General features: G+C 35.9%; 1 protein-coding gene across 3 annotated transcripts in view; it reads left to right on the top strand.

The window, feature by feature from the left end:
• Positions 1-22,256, top strand: part of CADM2 (cell adhesion molecule 2) — a 670,830-nt gene that overhangs the window by 423,639 nt on the left and 224,935 nt on the right. For 2 of the 3 annotated variants that reach the window (XM_065635804.1, XM_065635787.1), the window contains exon 2: positions 12,184-12,210. The exons of the other annotated variant lie outside the window; for it this stretch is intronic. In XM_065635804.1, the coding sequence (XP_065491876.1) occupies positions 12,184-12,210 (27 nt within the window). The remainder of the gene's footprint in view (positions 1-12,183; positions 12,211-22,256) is intronic. 3 annotated transcript variants of the gene reach the window in all.

Raw genomic sequence — 22,256 nt, 5'->3', positions numbered from 1 at the left:
GTTGTTCTAGAGTCTTAGTCTCTCTCCTTTTACACTATATCTCTTACCACTTTAGAAACACTTTCTCAATATTGAAATGCTGAAAGCACACACGACTGGAGTTCAGCATTTTGAGATTTCTATAACAGTTAGTATGTCTCATACACATTTGATTCTCTGAGCTTTCTGATCTGGATCTTTCAATATGATCATCTCCCCTTATTTTCACTTAATGTTGGCTTTTTTTCCTCTTCTCTCTGGTTTCATCTTTTTTACCTCCCTGTTTTTTATTTTTTCTTGTTGACCTTGAAGAACTCTTTCATCATCTATCATTTTTAATTCATTTTATGTATTAACTTGCTACATCTCCTAGACTCAGTTGGTAAAGATTCTGTGCTACCTGCAAGCCATGATGCTTCAGTCTTTTAATTTTCATTCTGCCAAAGTGGCAGAACTTAAAGAACATTGTTTTTTCTCACTTCAGTTATTGCGAGCAGTCACTCAGGAGCTCTTATTTGGCGCTATATCTGCAGTGGACTGTGTACCATCATTAGTGTGTTTGCTTGCTGGGTGCATATGCTGACCATACTTTGTGTGCACACACCCCGGTAAAGATGTTCACTAATAAGTCCTTATTTTGATAGCTCATAGACAGAACCGGGCAGTTTATAAAATGTGTCTGCTCTGTTTTGGAGGTATGGCAAACATGTACATTTCAAGGCCAAGAGTGAAGGGCACATGATGAAAGGCCCCAGTACAGACCAAAGCTGTGAAAACCACATCAGCAGCTCATGTCAGCGGTCTGGGGATGTTCTTGTTAGACTGGCAAGCTGTGAGCCACCCCTTTTGAAACTGACTCAGATGAAATGCAAGCTGACGAGAGTGTAGTTTTCTAATGTTAATTGCTGACCACCTAAGCAGAACTTTTCAACTCATCAGCTTAGTGCTCAGTGTAAAAAAAGATAGATTTTTTTTTTTTTCTTGTTGCAAAAAGCTTCCAGATTACATCTTCCCTCACAGATGGTGCTTCCAGCTTTTTACTTACTATAATAACACTTTAGGCATATTATTACATACAGTAACCTGAGAGTGATATGGACAGCCAGGAATACTGATAGATGCTGTAAACATAGACCAACTCTTAAATGAATCCTGCCTACAAACAATTTCAGTAGAGTGGCAATATACTTAAGTAGGAATAGAAATGTTTTTAATGCTCAGATCAAAATAATTAGGGTTCAGGTCAATATTAGTAGTATCATATTTGGAACAATTATACTTTCTCCAAAACTATTTTTATTTTTTAAGCTTCTTTAACAATGCTCTAAATTCTGAATTTAATATTACTGTATTTTCTGCCTGAAAAACCTAATGGCTGTTTTATGAGTTTTCGAATTCTGCATATTCATTCACACATATGCTTGTAGATTCTACATATTCATTCCTCTCTCTAATACAGAACTATGGACTTGTATTTCTTTATACAAGAAGAGGATGGGGATGGGTGTAAAATCGTAAGTCTGGAATTGTGAATTCTTGAATTCGTGAATTTTCAGCTGTAGTTCTCATATCTGTAGGAAAGCTGTAGAAGAGCTGACAACTTTTACTGCATTAGCTTGCATATTCAACACATATATACATTTAAAATAATAGCAGGAAATTAGAATCATATACAGGAAATGACTTCCATTAATTTAATTTTTGTGAATTGAATTGTGAATTTAATGCATATAGTCAGATAAAATGTCAAACATTCAATGAAAGACGGTCTGAGGTCAAAATGATTTATAGTGAGGATGAAATTTATCTCTTCATATTGCATCTTTATAAAAATAATTTTTCATTTACATATCTCACACAAGCTACAAAAATAAGTCCTGCTCAGTAAGGCTTGGCAAGGCAACTTTTCGCCTTAACAACACTGTTAGGCATCACATTGGATATTGGTTGGCAAAATCGAGTGGCAATTAGTCTTTTCTGTTTCCAACACTGAAGTGGAGTCCTTTTTTGTAAAGCCATAAATAAAGAAAAGATAGTAATTAGCCTTATTTTTGGTATAATTATGAATAGCAGATGATAAATTACGGTCAAATATTTCAACTTCAGGTATCGTACACATTCACAGTTGGCTTTTTTCTTACACTTCTGTTTCTCAAACTGTCAGAAAAACATAGAAAAAATGGCAGTAAATCACATGAAAAAAGTGCAAGAATTATTTTTTAATATTACTTTGCTAATAACAATATGATCAAGTTGAAAGATTCACCTTATCATCATCCAAAATGGGTAGAGACGCAATAAATCGTACATATGGAAAGCAGTGTGTCTTCCTTCCTTGTTTCTGAGAGTAAATTACTAAGTATCTGTTTGAAACTGAGTCATTTGAGTTTGGCTAGTACTACTTTGGTATAAGTTGGTGGTTTGGTTTTTGTTTGTTTAGGGGTCTTAACAAAATACCATGGTTGATTTGCTATTACATCTTCACCACTTTTATTGTAAAGAGCTAAATTATATTTTTGTATTTTGATTACTGTATAGATAAGTTTTAATATTTTTAATTTGCTTTGATAAATGAAAAAATGTGGAGAAAAAGGTTTCATTACTCTTCAGAAATGAATGTATACTTTTAATACGTATAACACTACAATCCATTTTTAGTTAAAATAAATTTCACTCATTATCATACATGCAAATAGCTATTTTCAGGAGCATGATATATAGTCTGTCAATTATGAAGGTATTTTGATGTCTCTAAATCATCCTGTAAGCCTCACTAATTCCAAAGGAGTCATTATGTTCTATAATATCGAAACTAACTCTCTGGAAGGTCTCAAGCGGAATGGCTATAATGTATCAGGTCAAGACAAGAAGTAAAGCTTTCCAGTATTTTTCTTGACATGAGAATTGCAGTGATTGCCAAGTGGTGATGAAGAAAATCCTGTGTAGAATTTTTAGTGGCTGAATAAAATCATCACTGAAAAGTCACCTCTGAAATTCCCATTCTCTAACTGAAGAAGAGCTTTGATTTAGAAAATATTTACTGTCAACCATTTAAACATATGAAAATCCTGTCTCTGCACTTAATTTATTATGGTATTTTTTTCATCAGTCTTGTCAGTTACCCAAGCTTGTCTTCTAATATATAGAAAAGCCTTAATTGATAATAATTGAGGAATAAAAAATTTTTTTAAATTGTGTTCACAGTTTTAATTCTCTGGTCTTTAAGATATGTGCTTGTTTCCACATGCTTCAATTGCTATCCCATTGACCCTTAATATTTACTTCAACCTTATTAAGAAAGCATTTCACACGGGTGTTCTATTATGGATGTGTTTTAACACATGTTCCCATGGGCTGCGATGTTAAAAAAAAAAAAAAAAAAAAAAAAAAAAAAGAAGTAACCATGCCATGAAAGGCAATTGCCTTCCCAAAACCTCTGTAGGGTTTACAGTAGATGAATTAGTTGTACATAGAAGTGAAGTAAGGAGAACCCTAGCTGTTTGTCTGCCTACCTAGCTCCTTGATCTTGATTATAACATTTCTGATTTCCTGCTGGTTGTATAAGGGCTTATTTTCAAATACAAGAACTATTAAAGCTTTATGGGTTATCAGAGCTGTGGACTGTGAGTAGAAAATAATGTATATAAGCACAGTAGACTCAGAAAAGGTCTAGTTGTAATAATGTAGGACAGCAAATACAGTTAAAAAAAAATCTGATATGAGATGTATGCCACAGGTTGCTCTTGGGTTCAGCAAAATGAAGAAGGTGTAGTTTGAGGTGTTTTGCCTGCGTTGATATGCAGACATGAGAAGAAACATGAGCTCACTTCTTCCAGCTGCTTGTGCCCAATCACAGTTACGTAATGACAGCCAATTTTTTCCTAAGTAGTTTGCTAAGTGTATCCAAGTGGAGTCTTTTCCTTTCTTCTCTTTCTAGAGACCTGACATAAACACAGAAGCAAAAGCTTTTCAAATATTTGGTTTAAGTTTTATAATAACTGTAAAAGAGATCTGAGAAAAGAAGTGAGTACTTGTATCTCTGTCTGACATAATGACACAGCCTTGTGGAGTTCTTCATTGTACTACTTTGGAATTGTTTTTATAAGTAAATCTTAAAACACTCTGTTACCTTGATAAAACAAAATATAAAAGTCGTATTTACTCTTGTTCACAAACTATATTATTTATTTGCAAGTGAAATTTCTGTGAAGCTTTGTGGAAATCCGGCTTATGATGAAATTGATTACTTATTGTTCGTAGAAGTTGCATGTCCAGCTGTATTATAACATACATAAAGTTGGCATTCTGGGATAGGCAAATCATGTTATCTGGATGCCTTTAAGAGGAGCCTTTAGGGCATGATTTTAATCATCTTCTAGTTTCACTATACCGTAATATACTGTGTTATGTGTTTCCAGCTGCTGATTTGAATCAGCTACAGCTGGAATGCTGAACTCTAGTGATGTTTAGATTATAAGATGCTTCTGCTGATCTCCATCATGCCAGTTATAATGAGTGTTGAGAACAAAATTACTATATTTATAGACTATTTTTCAGAAAGAAAATGGAGCTGCATGTTCTTCAATATTTTGTGATTAGTATTGCATAATAAAAGTCATTGCATGTGATAAACTAGTTGCAGTTTTAAAATATTTAATGTGTTTAGCAGCGTATTAGGAAGTTTGTAAGATGCTTACAACCATTTTAGCTTTTGCATTCCAGTATACCAATTGCTTCTCATTATCTGGGTTCAGTAATTATTACTTTATGAATCTATATTCTATTGAGTTGGAAAGGAAAGATTCTAAACACAGGAAAATATTCTGTCATTACCTGACACTGAATTCTAGAGTGATAGCGTGGGGGGAAAACCAAAATGCTGGAATCTGTGCTCTTTCATCACATTGCCTTTCAAAGTTTCACCAAGTAAAATATAATTTTATAGAATTTCTAGAGTTGCTGCTTCCTATACAGAAAAGTGCGCTTTAAAAGCAACATCGCTTTTTCTCACAGGGCACAGTAAACATATAGCAGCTGCTGTTTTGATTTTCTGTTTGTCATTTAGTAACAGAGCAGTTGATTATTATTGCCCAGGATGTACAGTCAGTTCATGGGTTTGCTAGATGCAGTAATATGTAGTAGTGTGTTGTCACAGTAGCTTATGTAGTTTATGTCTGGCTTGCCTATAGGTTTTATAGTGTATATGTAGGAAAGACATTAAGTAAGATGAGTTAGTTTTGTTTTGTTTAAGAACAAGTTGCTTATTTCTGGTTTGGGTTTTGGTTTTGTTTTTTTTTTTTTTACTAATTATGGGCTGAATGTAGACCCACTGAACACAATTGAAGACCTTTATGACCTTGTTAGTCTTGGATTTGAACATCTGCTACTGCTGTCAAGAATTATTACATTGTTCAATAGAGTAGCAGATATACAAAAATAATGTGGTACAGTATGTATCTCTGAGATAGGTTTGTACTTTATAGATTAACAGTCAAGTTAGTATTTATTCATGGAATTGGAAGGATGTGTTAGTATTTAAGCTGTCCTTAAGAAACAGAGGAAATAACTTTAAAGCAACAGAATGTTCTAAAGACAAGGGTGAGGTCCTATATTCAGAAAGGATAAAATAAATATGTAAAACCAAAATGGTCAATAGGTAGATGTACAACGATATGGAGGGAAGGACTAAAGGTTCATGTGGGCTTGAACACAATGTGATGTTGTCTTGTTAGACCCAAGTGCTATTTTGGAGTGTGCAGCCAAAGAGCTAGATGGAAGGCATTGTAAGTAATTTTTCCACTTTGCACTTGCCACTTCATCTGGATATCTTGCCTGATTTTAGTTCAGTGTTGAAAATCCAGGAGAGAAGAGGAAAAAACCAACCAACCAAACAAAATAAACGAAAGTCAATAAAGAAGAAGTTGGAAAACGTTAAAAAAGTGGAAGAATGTGACTGTTTAGGCACAGAAGATAGATAAGTCATCTTCAGATTTGCAAGGGGTTACATGGAAGGTATGAGAAGGACTAAGTAATTGAGCTAGTCTCCTACATATAATAGTAAGGTTATATATGAGAGAAACAATTCGCCATTGAGAGGACAACTGTGCACTAAAACAGATTACCTGAAGAGCTTTTGGAGTCTCTGTCACCAAAGGTTTTAATAATATTTTAGGCAATCTGTTAGGAGAGGTCCAAACATAATTCATGCTGCTTCAAACCCAGAGGTTTCAGTAGGTGACCTCTTCATAACCCTTCCAAATTTTCATTTTTGTCCCCTTTTCAATTGCATCTTCAAGAACATGTTTTATGTTCTAAGAAGAAACATTAGGACAAAACACCTTGTAGATGCGTAATCCCTAATATATAGCATCTATTCAATACATATTATATTTTATACACATTTAATGTTGTAGTGGCAATAAAATAAATTAATCAATTCTTCGTCATTACAAAATCACGTACTTTTTTTTTTTTTGCATCTCAGTTCATTCATAGTTTTTCTCTTAAACTCTGGGAGGAAAAATAGGTTAAATTCTCATAATCAAAAAGGTTCTTATTTTTCCAAAGATCAGTCAATGAATAAGTGAAATGTGTCTCTTTCTAGAGGGAAATTACCTGATGTAATCTTGGGAACTTGTGGATAGAATGACGCAAAGATAGAATACATAAGAGAAGGTCCCATGTTTAAATTCCATATAATTACATATGCATGACTGCACAGATCTTTAATGGTTATACAAATAGAGAGATGAAGATTTATTTGGGAATATTTGCATTCTGAATATATCAGCAAATGCCACTAACTGATAATTTAGAAATCTCTCTGAGAAGAGTTTGCGGAACTTATGTGTAAAAAACAATGTTCACTATAAAACACAAAGGCATATCAATAAAGGCAATCAAATGAGCGGTCAGAAAATCAGAAGTAAATAAATTTGGTCATGAGGATATATCTAGGTTGTTGAAACTGTATCCTAATCTAAAAGAACTCACAAGGTCTCATGTTTCTCTGCCATCTTTTGGCCACACACTTCAAGACTAGACGGAAGTGTCTTCTTGAATGCAGGAGGCTCAAAATCCCACTAAGAAATTCAGGTGACTATGGTGGTTTCTTTCTCCTTCAGTGGCTTTTGGAAAATGCTATTGTTGAAAAGGAAGTGGTGAAGCATGCTACATTAGAGCACATGCTGGTATCTTTGCTTTGAATGAGTCTCCTAGTCTGTGAAAGCCTAATAATCTGCATTATTCTCCAGATAAAATGATCCTCCTAAGCCTTCTGTCACACAGAGGAGCTTTTCCACTCAGAGAATCTAGAGTGAGCATTTAGGTGACCTAAATGACCAGCGATAATCCATCAGTTTATCCAAAGGAAAAAAAAAAAAGTAATTGTCATCATCAAATTATAAAGAAAATTCTAAATTTAGGTAGTTTTAAAATAACTCTTTTGGAAAACTGGAAATCTGCATCATATGTTGGGGGTATTGGGAAATAGAGTTGGGGTTTTTTGTTGGTGGTTGGTGTATGTGGTTGTGTGGTGTTTATTGTGTTTTGTTCTGTGTTATTTTTTGTTTTGTTTTATGCTACATCTCTGATAGTTTTTGGTATTCCAGCATTGCAAAAGGCTTTAAGACTAGAATAAAAATATGGACGAATAAATATGTTGAAACTGTAGACTGTTGATGCCTTATTTTTTTTAATTGAAGATGAGAGGACCTCCAGATTTGCTGGAACTGTAGGTTACTGTATTCAGGAGAAAATCGATGCAATGTGCTTTATGAGTGTGACTTTGATCTTGTTTCTTTTAGTGAAAAGAGCTATTTAGTAATTATAACATTTGGATATTTTACTGGTTCTTCCTCTAGCTGCATTCTTAGTACATGTAATAGGTGAAATGAGAACAAGGCACTGACCTTCAACTTTTCACTTTTTCTTTTTTCTTTCTCCATATTTTCTGAAATAAAAGGTTAGGTAAGCTGGACATCTGGGGGAAATACTTCTCCCCTTTTTTATTTTTATTGAGCTGTTGAAGTAATTGGAAGGATGTGGTGTTTTTTTTCCAAAGACAAAAGAAAAAAAATCCAAATCGAATAATAAATCACCTATAAGAGAAAAATAAAATAAACACTATATCAAGTCTGTCTGAAAATGTCCACAAAATTGAACAGCATAGAGACAGTTGAGTGTGGAGAAAATATTGAACAACTTGTAGCCACCATTTATCAAAGAATGTAATTTAACAATTGTTGGCATACAAAAAGCAAGAAGTCAGAAAGATATATCACAGAAAAATAAAGCAAAATATATTATTGATATTTGAGAGCAAGGGTATATATTAGGGTTTTTGAAATTTGAATCCAAATTTTACGTTCAGGCAACGATTTTTAAAAACATTGATTCAGCAGCATGGTTACAGCAGAAATACTTTTCTGATTTAAAAATTCCCTAAAAACCTTAGTTCTGTGAAAATTAACTGCCATGGTTCAGGACTTGGCACACTTTTCCTCCCCTTTCCTGATCTCTCAGAGTGGACTCCCCTGAGGTCTCTGACCTTGACTTCTTGCTGCTCTGTGATCCCCTCACTCCCAGACCTTCCCCTAGTAGCCAACCCTTTTGTTTTGCACACACTATGGTTAGAAGGGCCTTCAGAAAATAAAGTAATGATTGATTTTGATAGAACTAAGGATTAATAGAAGAGTTTGGGCTTTTTTGTTTTGTCTCCTTTTTTTTTTTTTTTTTCCTCAGTCTTACCTAGAAACATAGCAGCTCTGTTGTGCCTTTCAGCCTGACTTTTGAGAATATGGTCTTTCTTCTCTCTTTGTCTTTCTTTCTTCTCCTTAAATTCCAACAAACGTCACTGTTCACACTTTTCTGTAGTATGCTTCCCTATCCAAAATCAATTTCCTAAGAAAGACACAGCAGAGTAACTAAAGAAAAATGTCCCTGTTAAAGTGTTCTGTTTTTTTTAAAGAAATCTCCGAACATGGGGAAATACCAGAAGTCATTGTCTTTCCTTTTTATCCATTTCCTGATTGGCTTGTTAATTCAGCCAAAGAAAGTGCCAGCGAAATACAGTAAATTCCACTTTTCACGTTACATCGTACCCATAAATTATTCCTGGCCCATCCTAATCCATTTTAGTTGTATTACAGAAGTCTCAAATCAGTGCACTATAAGTATACTACTTTGAGAAATGGGTGAGTCACTGCCTTGAAGGCGTCTCTTTGAGTCAGCAAGCAAGGGAGTCTAGGTGGGGAAAAAGAGAATGTGTTATGTGAAATGCAGAGAAATCATCTGACTTGCTGAAGACATAAAGTAAGTGTAGATCCTTTGACTGTAATGTTGTTTGCAGAAACCCATGGGTCTGTTGTCACTGACTTCAGTGGCACAAAAAGCTGAGTTATCCCATTTCTGGTGCTCTAACCAAGAGATCAGCCTCCCTCTGCTAAATTTCAGTCCTGATGATGCTCATTTGAAACATTTATGTATGCTTGTCTCCTCCTATGACTTTTCACGTAGTAATAAGAAGAAAAGGTGGATAAAAATTTTCAAACGTTGGACATAGATTGAAAATTGTCTTCTCTTCTACACAGAGTGGCAAGGAGACTAAAGAGGGAAAAGCAAAAAATTCTTTCATGTTTGGAAAAAGAAATACTGACCTCAATGATAAAAATGAAAGAGAAATTTTCCCTCATGTTAGGTATTAAAAAGATGGGTTGTTGATGGAAACAGGTCCCACTAGTTCCTTTACATAGGTAGAGTTATATTTCGAAAGACCGTTTACAGCTACTTTGGCTGTTGTGCAGTTCAGACTTTACGAATTGATTTGTAATTGGACCGTGCTGTCAATGGAAAAACTTAGTATTGAACATGACATTTTTAAGAAGGTCACTGTCAGCTAGTCCTCTATTAGTGGATTTACAGAGAGTTATAATTGGCCTAACAAGCTTATTAACCTGTCCTACTTCCAATTATAATGTACAACCTCATTTATATATTTTCTTTATTTACTGGTATGTGATAGATAATAATTGTCTAGTGCTCATGCTTCAAAATAAAGTTATCTAATCATGGAATGGTTGGATTATTTTAATATCCGTGTATATATGTACCCATACATATAGATTATCTATAATTTACATATGCATATATGTGTGTATATATATTTATTCTGAACTATTAAAGTACATATATATTTTTTCATATAGATATGTCTATATATATATTTTTTTTTTTTTTTTAAATTCTGAAATATGAATGTGAGTATAAAGTCTCCTGTTGCTTTTGAATTACCTCAGGGGGAGGTGTGTTTCCTTCAGACTTTTGTTGAGTTTAAATGATTGCTCTGGCTTGAAGTGAAAAAGTGTTCATGTAGATGTAATTCACAGGACAAGGAAAGAAGGGGAAACATAAGAAAATGAACAGGTTGATGAACCTGATGCATTCATTATCAGCTTATATGTGAACAAAGGGGAAGCTGGTCACTTATTATAAAATTAGAATGGCACCATTAATTTTGTTTCCTATGCAAGCAATTTTTAGTACATGTAGGATTTACTAGATGCTTTGCAGGTGAGTATTTCTTGTTAAACAGCCTTGTGGAAACAGCTCTACAGAAGCATTTGCATGTGTTGTACCAACCCAAAGCAGAGTTGTTCTGTGGAGTAATGCTGATTTCGGACACCATGGGACTGCTTTTTTAGTTTTGTTTTCACCACCAGGAGAATGGTAGCCATGCAGAATGGTGCATCTGGAAGTGGAGGAGGGATCAGTGAAGAAATTAAAAACAAAAGAAACAAAACAAAGCAACAACAACAAAAAAAGAAGCAGCTAGAGAATCAACATTACATTTTTGGGTGCATTCACAAAGTTAAATTTTTTAATTTTTCAACAATTTCTTCATATATGGCAACTTGGCTGTCACTGCCATGCTCTCCTTACTTGTCCTAGTAAAGACTGATTGGTGAGACACCAGACCAGACCAAAAAAAAAGTCAAAACAACAACAAGAAACAAACAAAAGCACCTAATACTTTAATGTTTGAACAAGAGAAGCCAAGAGAGCAGAAAGAGACTGTGGTCTTTCTCCTTTTTTTTTTTTTTTGTTTGTTTTTTTTTGTTTGTTTTTGTTTTTTGTGTGTGTGTGTCTGTTGGTCACAAGTTTAGCTGCCTTTCAATTGTGAACGTAGTTCTGCCTTAGAAGAGAGGCCAGCCAGAGAGGAATTATGTGGGGTTTTTTGTTTTCTTTTTCTGAGGTACCATGCTTATCATGAATATGCTCTTGAATGAATGCCTTTCAGAGTGCACTTGAGACTTTAAAGTGTTGTGGGTAGTGTCTTTTGTGTAATTTACAAGCTAGCAGTGATTCCATTTTCACTTTGGATTCTGATTAATATTGTATATTAGCAACATTATCCATGAGAGTCAGAAAACAGAAAATAATTATTCTGTTGATTTTGGTGGTAGGGTAGATGTTAGAGGAACACTTTAACCTCCTGTTTTTTTGTGGGTTTTTTTGGTCACCCTGCTGTACCTTTGGAACTAATAGTGTGAAACTGTGTTTCTTCAGGAGACTCAAGGAAGGCTGTAATGTCTGCACCTTGTCTACCCATTTTTTTTCTAAGTTTTCTAAGTTCGTTAAAATACTGTCTGCTCTTTTGCTTTGCATGCTCTGTTAGGTTGCATGAACAACCTGAATATATGGGCTTCAATGAAGAAAAACAATGATCATGTAACTCAGATTATAAATAATTGGAGTACCTGCAGTTTAAATTATGTTTGTTTGCGTCAGTTTCACAGGAGAATGATGTTTCAAGAAATAGGAGCAAGGGAACAATTTCAGGTACTTCAGAAGGTACTTTGGGCAAAGCAAATTGTGCTGTAAGTTTTAGAATTCACAAATGTGCGGACACATGCTCTCACCTACTTGCAATTGATAGTTCATGATTTTTCTGTGCTCCTTGCCATGCTTTTTGAGTGTGTTTTGTGATATATTTTCTAAGTTCTCAACGTATCTTCTGACAGAATCATAGATCTGATCTATCTCATAGTACTGCAGTCTCTCAAACAAATTGGTCAAATAATCCTAGAAACTGTATTTCTTAGCTTTGAATCAATAGTGATAAAGTTTCTCTGTATTCTTACTTGCTCAAACTTCTGTCTAATCTATCTTTGTTCTCTTCTTCTGCAATCTTTTCCTTGCTTCCAGTGGCTGCTACAAAGAACAAAGGTAGAGGTGAGTGTCTGCCTGCACTCTTCAATTTGCATTGCATGGTTCTGCAGCCCATGTATTTTCTCACAAGGTTTTAGGTTTTTTTCTGCTTCTCAAAAATGAGAGAGATATTTTTAGATTTTATGGTATAATAGATTAGTTTTTTATAGTTTTGTAATTTCCCCTAAGTGCAGACTATTTTCATTGTTTATCAAACATCACTATTCATACTATATTTTGTTAATTGTTTTAATTTAGGAAGTTTTTAGGAAAAATATAAACCCAAATGCATTGTAGTTAGATTTCTGACTTGCATTGTAGTAATGCAGGGTTATTGTTGGCATTTTAATCAAAATGGGGATATTACATGAAAATGCTCATAAATATGTAAATGTAATTTATATTTTTACATCTAGACATAGTCATAAATACCTGAACAGAGAACAATGAACATAAGTGTCTCCTAAGCATTTCCCTTCTTCCTCCACTATTATAAAATGATCATCACTGTTTCTGATAGCATACCAATATATAGAGGCATACTATGATCTCTACAGAGCAGCAAGGTGATTGTCACAAATCAGTGTGACAAAGAAGTAAACCTTTCAGAATTAATCATGTAAGGTCACTTGCACCTTAAACCATTCCCTGAATTTCAACAAAGCAGTGATGTAGCAAATGTAAATCGAGTAGTGCATTTTTACTTGCACGTACACATAAATGTATGCATACACGTGTATATATATATACACACATGTGTATGTTTAATTATGAATATATTTTTTCCATAGAAAATCCTGAAAATTTATATTTTACTAGAATTTATCAAACACTTCTGGTAGATGAGTTGTTTGATAATTAAACATCAGATTTTAAGGCAAATATTTATGCTTGGTTACATGCAGTTTGGAAGTTAAGAACTCTCATTCTCACGGTGTTTGTTAAGTTCATTTATATACAGTGTCTAGGTTGAAGCTGTTGAACAACAATAATAGTAATAAAGAAAACACAGCCGACTGATGGTGTTTATGTATTAGAATTAATCAAATCAATACATAAAATACAGCACAGCTTTTTTTTTTTTTTAAAGGCTTGCATGGCTTTTTGTAAAACTCTTCTCTCAGAAAGTTTGCATGCATTGGATGCTATGAGTGAGGGGAGTGGATAAAGTCAAATTTGCATATTTGTCAATGCATGCCATGAAATTTGCTTTACTCTTTTCTGTACTGTCATATACTCACTCAGCTGTGCTGTGTAACAGTGGTCAAGAGTTCAAGACCTTCATCATCAATGAAAGCAAAGCAAAACAAAAACCAAAAAAAGCACACATCCACAGAAGCAAAATTTCAGCACATATAAGAATAATCTCATCAGTATTCAGCAGTTACTTCATGTACCCATATATTGCCATTTAAACAGGAACTGCCCTGGAGGCACAGGAATTATAAAATGAGTCAGAATTACTCATGGGCTCAAATCATCTGTGAATATTAACACACCCTTATTTCAGAAGTGCACATGCGTATTGAATAAACAGCTGAAACTATATATAGTAAACTGGGTTTGACACTGTGATAAGAGCAAATCCCATAGTCTGTAGCTGTGCATTATCTTTGGAGTTCTCTTGCTCAGTTGCACAGTGCCTTCAAGACATCATCAGCTTTTCCTTTGGTGCTGAACAGCCCTGTGAAGAAGGTACCAAATACCCACAAGGAATTCAATCCTATGATAGTTCTGTCTTTTAACAAAAGCATGGGACCCATCTTCTAGTCTCGCGTGGTGAAGGACATAAAGTAGCTGATGTATTACTGCTTTTCGCATTGCTCTGTCTAAGCAGTAAAGAGGATCTGTTCCTTCTTTTGAAGTATAACACTTAAGTGGCAAGCATTTATCTAATACAGCATTGGAAACAGCAACTCCCAACTTGAGGGAGGGCTTTGCTGCAGGACAAGTTCCTCTTTTGGCATTTATTTCCTTGAGATCTAGCACTCTTACATCTATGCTTCTATTTATGGATCTTCATCTTTCCTTTCTGAAAGTTTGGAATTTTTGCTGCCGTTTTCAGCAAGGCGAAGTTGACACTCAGGTCTGCCCTGAGATCTGAGGGTTCCAGAGCATGTTAGTAGGTGACATTCTATGGGTTCACCTGTCATGGAATCATAGAATCATTTCAGTTGGAAGAGACCCTCAGGATCATCAGGTCCAACCATAACCTAACCTAACTCTAGCACTAAACCATGTCCCTAAGAGCCTCATCTAAACACCTTTTCAACACCTCCAGGGATGGTGACTCCACCACTTCCCTGGGCAGCCTGTTCCAATGCCTGACAACCCCTTCCGTGACGACTTTTTTCCTAATATCCATTCTAAACTGCCCCTGGGGCAACTTGAGGCCATTTCCTCTCGTCCTATCACTTGCTACTTGGGAGAAGAGACCAACATCCTCCATGCTACAACCTCCTTTCAGGTAGTTGTAGACAGCAATAAGGTTGCCCCTCAGCCTCCTTTTCTCCAGGCTAAACAACTCCAGCTCCTTCAGCCACTCCTCATCAGACTTGTGCTCCAGGGCCCTCACCAGCTTCATCACCCTCCTCTGCACTCTCTCCAGCACCTCAATCTCTTCATTGTAATGAGGGGCCCAAACCTGAACACAGGATTCAAGGTGGGGCCTCACCAGCACTGAGTACAGTGACACGATCACTTCTCTAGTCCTGTTGGCTACACTATTCCTGATACAAGCCAGGATGCTGTTGGCCTTTTTGGCCACCTGGGCACACTGCTGGCTCATATTCAGACAGCTGTCAATCAACACCCCCAGATCCCTCTCTGCCAGGCAGCTTTCCAGCCACTCTTCCCGAGCCTGTAGCGCTGCCTGAGGTTGTTGCAACCTAAGTGCAAGACTCAGCACTTGGCCTTGTTAAACCTCATACAATTGGCCTCAGTCCTTTGATCCAGCCGGTCCAGATCCCTCTGTGTGGCCTTCCTACCCTCCAGCAGATCAACACTCCCACTCAATTTGGTGTCATCTGCAAACTTACTAAGGGTGCACTCGATCCCTTCATCCAGATAGTTGAAATGTTGTTTATGCTTTGTTAACATGAGAAACTCCTGCTATCTCCAGCTTCCATCCCTCTCCTTGTGGGATTATCTATAGGCAGAACATTAGAGCCCTTGTTCTCAAACATCGTGTTCAATGTTCTTTCCTGAAGTATTTTCTCAGACTTTTTTGAAGGCTGTTTGCATTCAGCGTGTCAAGCTGCTGTTGAACTCTCTAGTTTACTCTTACTTTGGTGGCACTTAGAATCAGTTTAGGCTGGAAGGTCATCCGATCTACAGATCATCTGGACTGTGTAAGTAAAGACTACTAAGATCTGGTTGCTCAGAGCCTTACAGGCAAATTGAAGTATCTCGAGGATTGGAGATACCACAGTTCCAGGTTAGATTTACACTATCAGTGCTGTCTTTTACACTGGTTTTCTTATTTCTGTTTTATACTTTCCGTTAGCTAGAAGAAACTGCGTGAATTTTTTTGGTGGTCTCCAGAAAGGGTAAATACTTGGATTTTGCATAGAAGGAAGGATCTTGCTTTGGACTACCTTGGGCAGATACTGCCACAGGATAGTCATGTTCTGGAGAGAACACTTTTGACATTTTCAAGAAGTCTAATTCAGAGGACTTGAAAGAGTAAAAGGTAAAATTAGACATGAAAATAGTTGTTCAGTGACTTTGATGAAGTAGAAACCAAAGATGCTACATGAAAGTCTCAGACTATCTGATTGGAGTTGTTTCAGTGCATGAATATTTTAAGGAGTGTTTCTTAATGCACCAGATGAGGTTTGTTCAACTTGAGCTCTGTAAATGAGCATTTTCTCTATCAAAGCACCAGTTTGAAGACCTCTTGACCTCCTAAGAAGGGCTGTTGTGACATTTTGGTGACAATGTTGTTGCAGATATCTTCTGACAGCAGTGAACAATGGTTTTCAGTCTCAGTGGTCTTATCAGAGCTGCTAATGACATGTCAATTTTCAGTCAGCAGGTGAAAGAGAGAAGCCAAGTGTCTTCATTCAAATGTAATTAATTGAGGAATGGAATTCTGTGCTCCACATTTTTACTTCTCTGATACACTTTGTGCCAGCTGCTCTTAAAAAGTTATTTCCGGAGCTGCCCCACTAACCTCATGCAGTTAGACACTTGAATTTATCACCCTTCAAAATCTAAATTGGAATTTCTGATAGTTTTTTTGGTATTGGGAATGGTGTGGAAGAATATGACAACTTCCTATTGAAGAAAGGAGATTATAAAGGCAGCTGCTGTTGCAGGAGGAGAAAGCAAGTCCTCAGAAAAGATCTGTCATCTGTCTGTTGAGAATTGCAACATTCCTTCCTGTTCCTAAGATTTCTGAGGCCCTAGATTAGAAATAGTGAAATTCCCAGAAAGAGTCCCAAGAAGAGACTTTTTGCAGAGGGGAAAATGTAACTGCCATAACATTGCAAGATTCATAGTATCCAATCTAAATTAAAATGTGGTGGATTGGTAGCTTATTTCTGCCATGCTCATTTCCTCCATTTTAGCTATGTATGAAGTTCTATTTTTAACTTTCTGAGGTAGAAATAACATTCATATAATAGTTCCACTGCTTCTCATAGCAATGTACTACTGTACTACCCGCTCAATCTGTATATAGACAACGCTATATTCTCTCTTCAAAACTGTTGTAAAAGCTGTACCTCTGTGGGTTCTAGAGGTCCTATTGATGGGGGACACCTTTAAACTTTTTTCTGACTTAATACTACACTTCCAAGTACTGTAAATGCCTTTAACTCTATTTCACTTGCCTCAAAAGTTTGATATTAACAGTACGACGTTTTGTAGCTCATTGGCTACCCAGGAGATTTTTTTAGATGTTGACTTATGTTGCATCTGTGTCCCAAAGAAATTGCCCTTATTTTGCAGCTCCATGGGAAAGAACTTCTTTCTTTCTGTCATATCTTCTACAAATGCAGAGGTATGTTGTTTCGGCTTCACTTTCAAAAGAGAAGACCGATTTTCTTTCAGAAACATAAGATTTAAATTTAGATTTAAGAATGCTACTGCAAGCAAACATCTCAATCGCTAATATCAATCATCATAGCGTATGATACGCTATCTAAATGTATCTTATGCAAGAAGCAAAGATCACTCTGGACTTTATTCACTTGATTTATTTTGTTCTCATTATGTCAATGAAATTGGTATCAGCTTATTTGAAGTTTAAGTCTGGAGGGATTGTGTGAAGGATGTTGTACAAATATACATGCCTGGATAGTTGTGCAATGACTCATGTTATCTTTCAGTTAGGAATAAGTTTTCTTCTCGAAACTTCACTAGATTTTCATCAATGGTCATGTTCAACCCAACCATCTCTTTTATTTTCATACAGCATATGAAAAACTTTATTGTATGCTCTATCTAAGTACTTGTCATCTTGGTAAATAATAGCTCTAATTCATCCCATTGTTTTGACTGAAAACCAGACAAACCAGGATAAATTGTTTTCATCAGAATTCCCTGTATGGAAGACCTACAGTTTAGATCCTTTCTTCAGTACATGCAATTAGCCGAGCATATTTCTCATTCAAGGTAAAATTGTCCTGAAAACAAGCATGTAACACTGCAGCTGTCCATGTAAAGAATAGAATGAAATAAAAGTACACAAAGGAGACTCAAATATTGCTATTTGTCTTATTTGCATTGTCCTCACAAAGTTTTGAGCTATTGCATTATTAACATCAGTCAGGCATTAACTCTGCTGTCACAGAGTTTTTTTCGTTGAGGGATAGATAATTCAGGGTATCATCTGCATAAAAATGACACACTGCAACATTATGGCAAAAAATACAAACTGGTGGAAGTGTATAGATGTTGAAAGTGTGAATCCAATACAGTGTCTAGGGAAACTCCATAACTCACAGTAGCCTGAAAGTGCATTTATTTATGGTTGCAAGCTTTCACCACTGAGACATGTAGAAATGAAAACCTGTCAGATTCCACCTTTAATACAAGGTCATTACAAAATACTTGCCAAGGCTGTTGTAGTAGCATAACATGATCTGAAGCCTGATTGAATTTTTTCACACATTATAGCGCTATTGAAATAAGAAGTTCTTCATTGTAAAATCTTCTCCTGATATTTTTATTCAAAATAGAGTTTCAGCTTCTAAAGGTAGAATTTTCATATGCCACTTCAAGGTAGTAAAAGCACTTTTGGTATTTGTAAATGATTGTACTTTTGGAGGAAAACAACAAAGCTAATGAAGCCTTAATAACCATTCCTTTAATGTCTCTACAGTTTTCCTTCCCTTGTAGTTTAGTCGCTGCTTCCAGTACATGATCTCTGCGGTCCAGTGCTTTTCTCTGCTGGTTAAGTCATGTCCAGTGGCTAAACCTGTGAATCTGAAAGGTCTGGATTTCATTCCTATATCTGCCACAGTTTTCCTCTGTGATTTTTCATGGCATTTAAGTCCAGAGTTCACTCATATTCAGCAGTTCTGATGGGGAGGAAAGTGATGATGAAGAACAAAATGTGATTCTTGTCTGTGAAGAGTGCACAGAAAAAGAAAAGAAAAAAAAAGGTTTGAAAATGACCATATTAAGAGCGCAGAGGACTGTGAAAGCATACATGCAGCATATTGCTCCTCCTTGCATGCTTTTTGCTGCTGGTACTTATACAGTAGCAGGTATTTGAGAAATGAATTTAGTAGGCAAATGGAGTAAGAGAATGTTTATTTTCTTTCTTGTGAAGTGCAACACAGTTACAGGAGAGGGAGTCTAGGGAGGATGTTCCCTTTTGAAAAAGATGGACCCAGTTTTCATCTACTAAAGCATTCTGTCAGTTCTTACTCTCCAACTTTCAGATAGGTGACTCTTCCCTCCACAATGGTTAATGCAAATTCTGATTGCTTTTATTCAATTTGTCTGCCCTCATTTGGTTGTTAAGTATTTGAGACCAGACTGTCAAAAGCAGCGTATTAGGAGGGCTTGCCATACTTAAATAGAAATCTACTGGAAACTGAGTTGCTTTATTTGCTATCTGAATGGATGTGCTGTTGTAAATCTGGTTGTGGTATTGAGCATTGAGCCCTTATGGCTACCTGAAAAGAATTTTTGTAGGCATTGCATTGCATTTCAGATATGAAAGTATTGTGAACACGTGAGACACAGACATAATGCTCTGTGCTGGCCCAATGAAGTCAGGTTTCAGATTCCAGCCAAACAAAACACTTTGCTTCAGAGTCCAGACTTTTAACTTAAACACAATCAGAAAGATATAGTGAGTATCCAAGATATGTTCACCATATTTATACATACTATGGAATTGCTGGGCAGGATTTCCAAATACCTGGTAGTTGGCTGGAGTTGCCTCTCTGAAGCAGGCTGTTGACTTCTCTTAGGCCCAAATATCAAAATTCCTCAACTTCTATTGAGACAAAATATCTGATAGAGAAAGGTAGTTTGATAATAACACCTAAAGACTGAAGAAAATATACAGTTGGTGTATGGGTTATGGCAAACCCATGATCACTGATTTTTACTTCTTTGTTGATAGTTACAGATGCTTTTTAAATCATAGACTTTTCTTTCAAGCTTAGTTTTGTTTCCCGTATGGTTTTATAACCAAAGGAAGTAGAGAGACTGCTTTAATATAAAAGGATTTTTTTTTCTCAAATGTTCTTTTGAAAACCATAAGACTTTCATTGATTCTCCACATTAGCTCAGTTTTCGAGATTTGCTTCTTAAATCTCTGTGTGAGATCAGATCTTCAGAGAATTTGTTTTACTTGAGTAGACAGTGGTCAGTGAAACACATGGTGTTTAAATGGCTGAGGATTCACTATCGTAGCTAACATTTGGTGCTTTATATTAACACTAGCTTGGTTTCTTGGTTCAGGCATAGGAACAGAAGAAAGGAAGTTAAGACTTTTCTCTGTGTGTTGCCATTGTTCTGTAGAGGATCTCTGGAAGTTCTTTGTAAGTAAGCGTTATACCCTACATTACTCTGGGATTCTTTCAAGGACTTCCTTACATTTTTTTTTAGATTATGAACTGCATATAACGGAAAGGTAGTGGAAAACACTTGAGCAGAGTACTGTGTAGGGATTTTTGTTCCACAAAACCTGGTGGATCATTAGAGATGAAGGGGAAAACTATGCAGGGTTCACTTACCATATGCTTTAGGTTCTTGATTCTGAATTAACATCCTCACTACTCACCTGGTTGCAGAACATGCAAGTCCTTTTCCATTAAGATGGTAAAGTGAACTTCATCTCTTACAAATTAGCTAGAACCATCCTATTGCTTTTATGCAGTTTCTCAGCTCAAGTAAAAGAACCAGAACTTTATTTGATCTATTTCCAATAACTGTAAATTTCAGTAGGAACTTATTATCATTTATGTTTTAGAAACTGGTGCTGGCTCTCAGAAAGCTAAACAGATGAACTGGTGTGTTCCTGTTCTTCAGAGACTACTGTAGCTGAAAGTGTGTCAGTAGCAGTATCCCAGGAAATAGAAAATCTTAAGATTTCTGTTTTCTAGGAGCCTGATTCTATGAAGTCAGGTCCAGAAGCTAAATACTGCAATGATAATAAATACATGTTTTATGGTTTTGTTTGTTTGTTTCTTGTTTGGTTGGTTTTCTTGGGGGGTTTGTTTGTTTGGGTTTTTTGTTGTGATTTTTTGTTTGCTTGTTTTGGTTTTGTTGGGAGTTTTTGTGATTTTTTTTTTTTTTTTTGAGGGGGGGTGAGCACTTTTAATGGCAGTGTTTCCAAAAATGAGAAAAGATTTAGTAATAAAGAAAAAACACTGTATATGTTGGATCTTTCATCTGGTATATCAGCATTCTGTTCATGGGCTCCCTGAAGAGCTAATCACAAACTAGCAGTCCTGATTCCAACCTAACCACCTTTTGCATTTATTATGTGGTTTACAAAAAATGATAAAAATCTTTAAAATATTGTAACTTGACAAAAATCCTTCAAAGGGAAATGAGCAAGATAGTTAAGGAGTTCAAAATTAAGTGAAGCTGTCAGAAGGGAGGGAAACACTGGAAAGAGAGCAATGGAAAGGAATCATGCACGATGGTTCCAAATGCAGTGGGCCTTTGCAGCAGCCAACAGTAGAGGTTCTACCTGGACTTGGCAGGTCCCCACATGTCTTAGAAGTCACTGCCAGTTTGCCAAATTCTGGCTTTCCTAACCATGCTGGTTTAGATTGTGTAAGTAAAGACAAAACTATAGAATCCTGATTTATAGCAGTCCTTGTGCATTATACAATACATCCAATTGGTCTCACTTTTCATTTGTTAACTGTTGCTGAGAGTACTGCAAGCCTTTTGTATTGTGAGGGGTGGCTTTTCCATTCATGTGGTTTTTTTGAATAGTTATTGTTATTTTTATATACATAATACATGTTGCGTGTGGTGCATCAGGAAAAGTACTTAAAGGATTTATTGTAGTTGGATTTAGAAACAATTGTTCATGACCTTAAATTTCTCAAAGTAGAAATTTTGTGCTTTCGTGCCATACTTAGTAGATTCAAGATGTCTGTCATCTGCGATCCCTTTGTTTCATAGTTTCCTTCAGAAGTATTTATTTTCATTTGTTTTGGGGAATAGTACTTACTGTATTCTTTCTCTCTGATTTCTGGAACTGAAGTGTGTCAGCTAATGCTTCCCAAGTAGCAGCTCAAAAATGAAGGGAGAATATCAATCCCCGCATTGATGTCCATTTACATTTTAGGAATTTACAAGTGTATAAAACTAATGAGCTAATAATTCAACATTCTTTTTAGATAATGTTATGTACAGAAATGAATAGGATGAAAAGGCTTTCTTCCCATGATTTGGCTTCTCTTACAGAATTTAATTTTTGTAACGATTATCATAATGGACTGCCCATCCCACTCCAACAATAAATGATCCCCAGGAGGCAGACTAGTAAAATAAATGCTTCTCCAGAGCAGACATAATAAAATTGCTCTATTTGTCATATTTTTCTCTCTCCAGAAGCTCAGGAGAAAAAGTGGGCTATGTAGCAC

The sequence above is a fragment of the Caloenas nicobarica genome, chromosome 1 (assembly GCF_036013445.1).
Source record: "Caloenas nicobarica isolate bCalNic1 chromosome 1, bCalNic1.hap1, whole genome shotgun sequence".
NCBI lineage: Eukaryota > Metazoa > Chordata > Aves > Columbiformes > Columbidae > Caloenas > Caloenas nicobarica.
The sequence above is the reverse complement of the archived record's forward strand: the minus strand, read 5'-3'. Positions and strand labels throughout refer to the sequence as shown.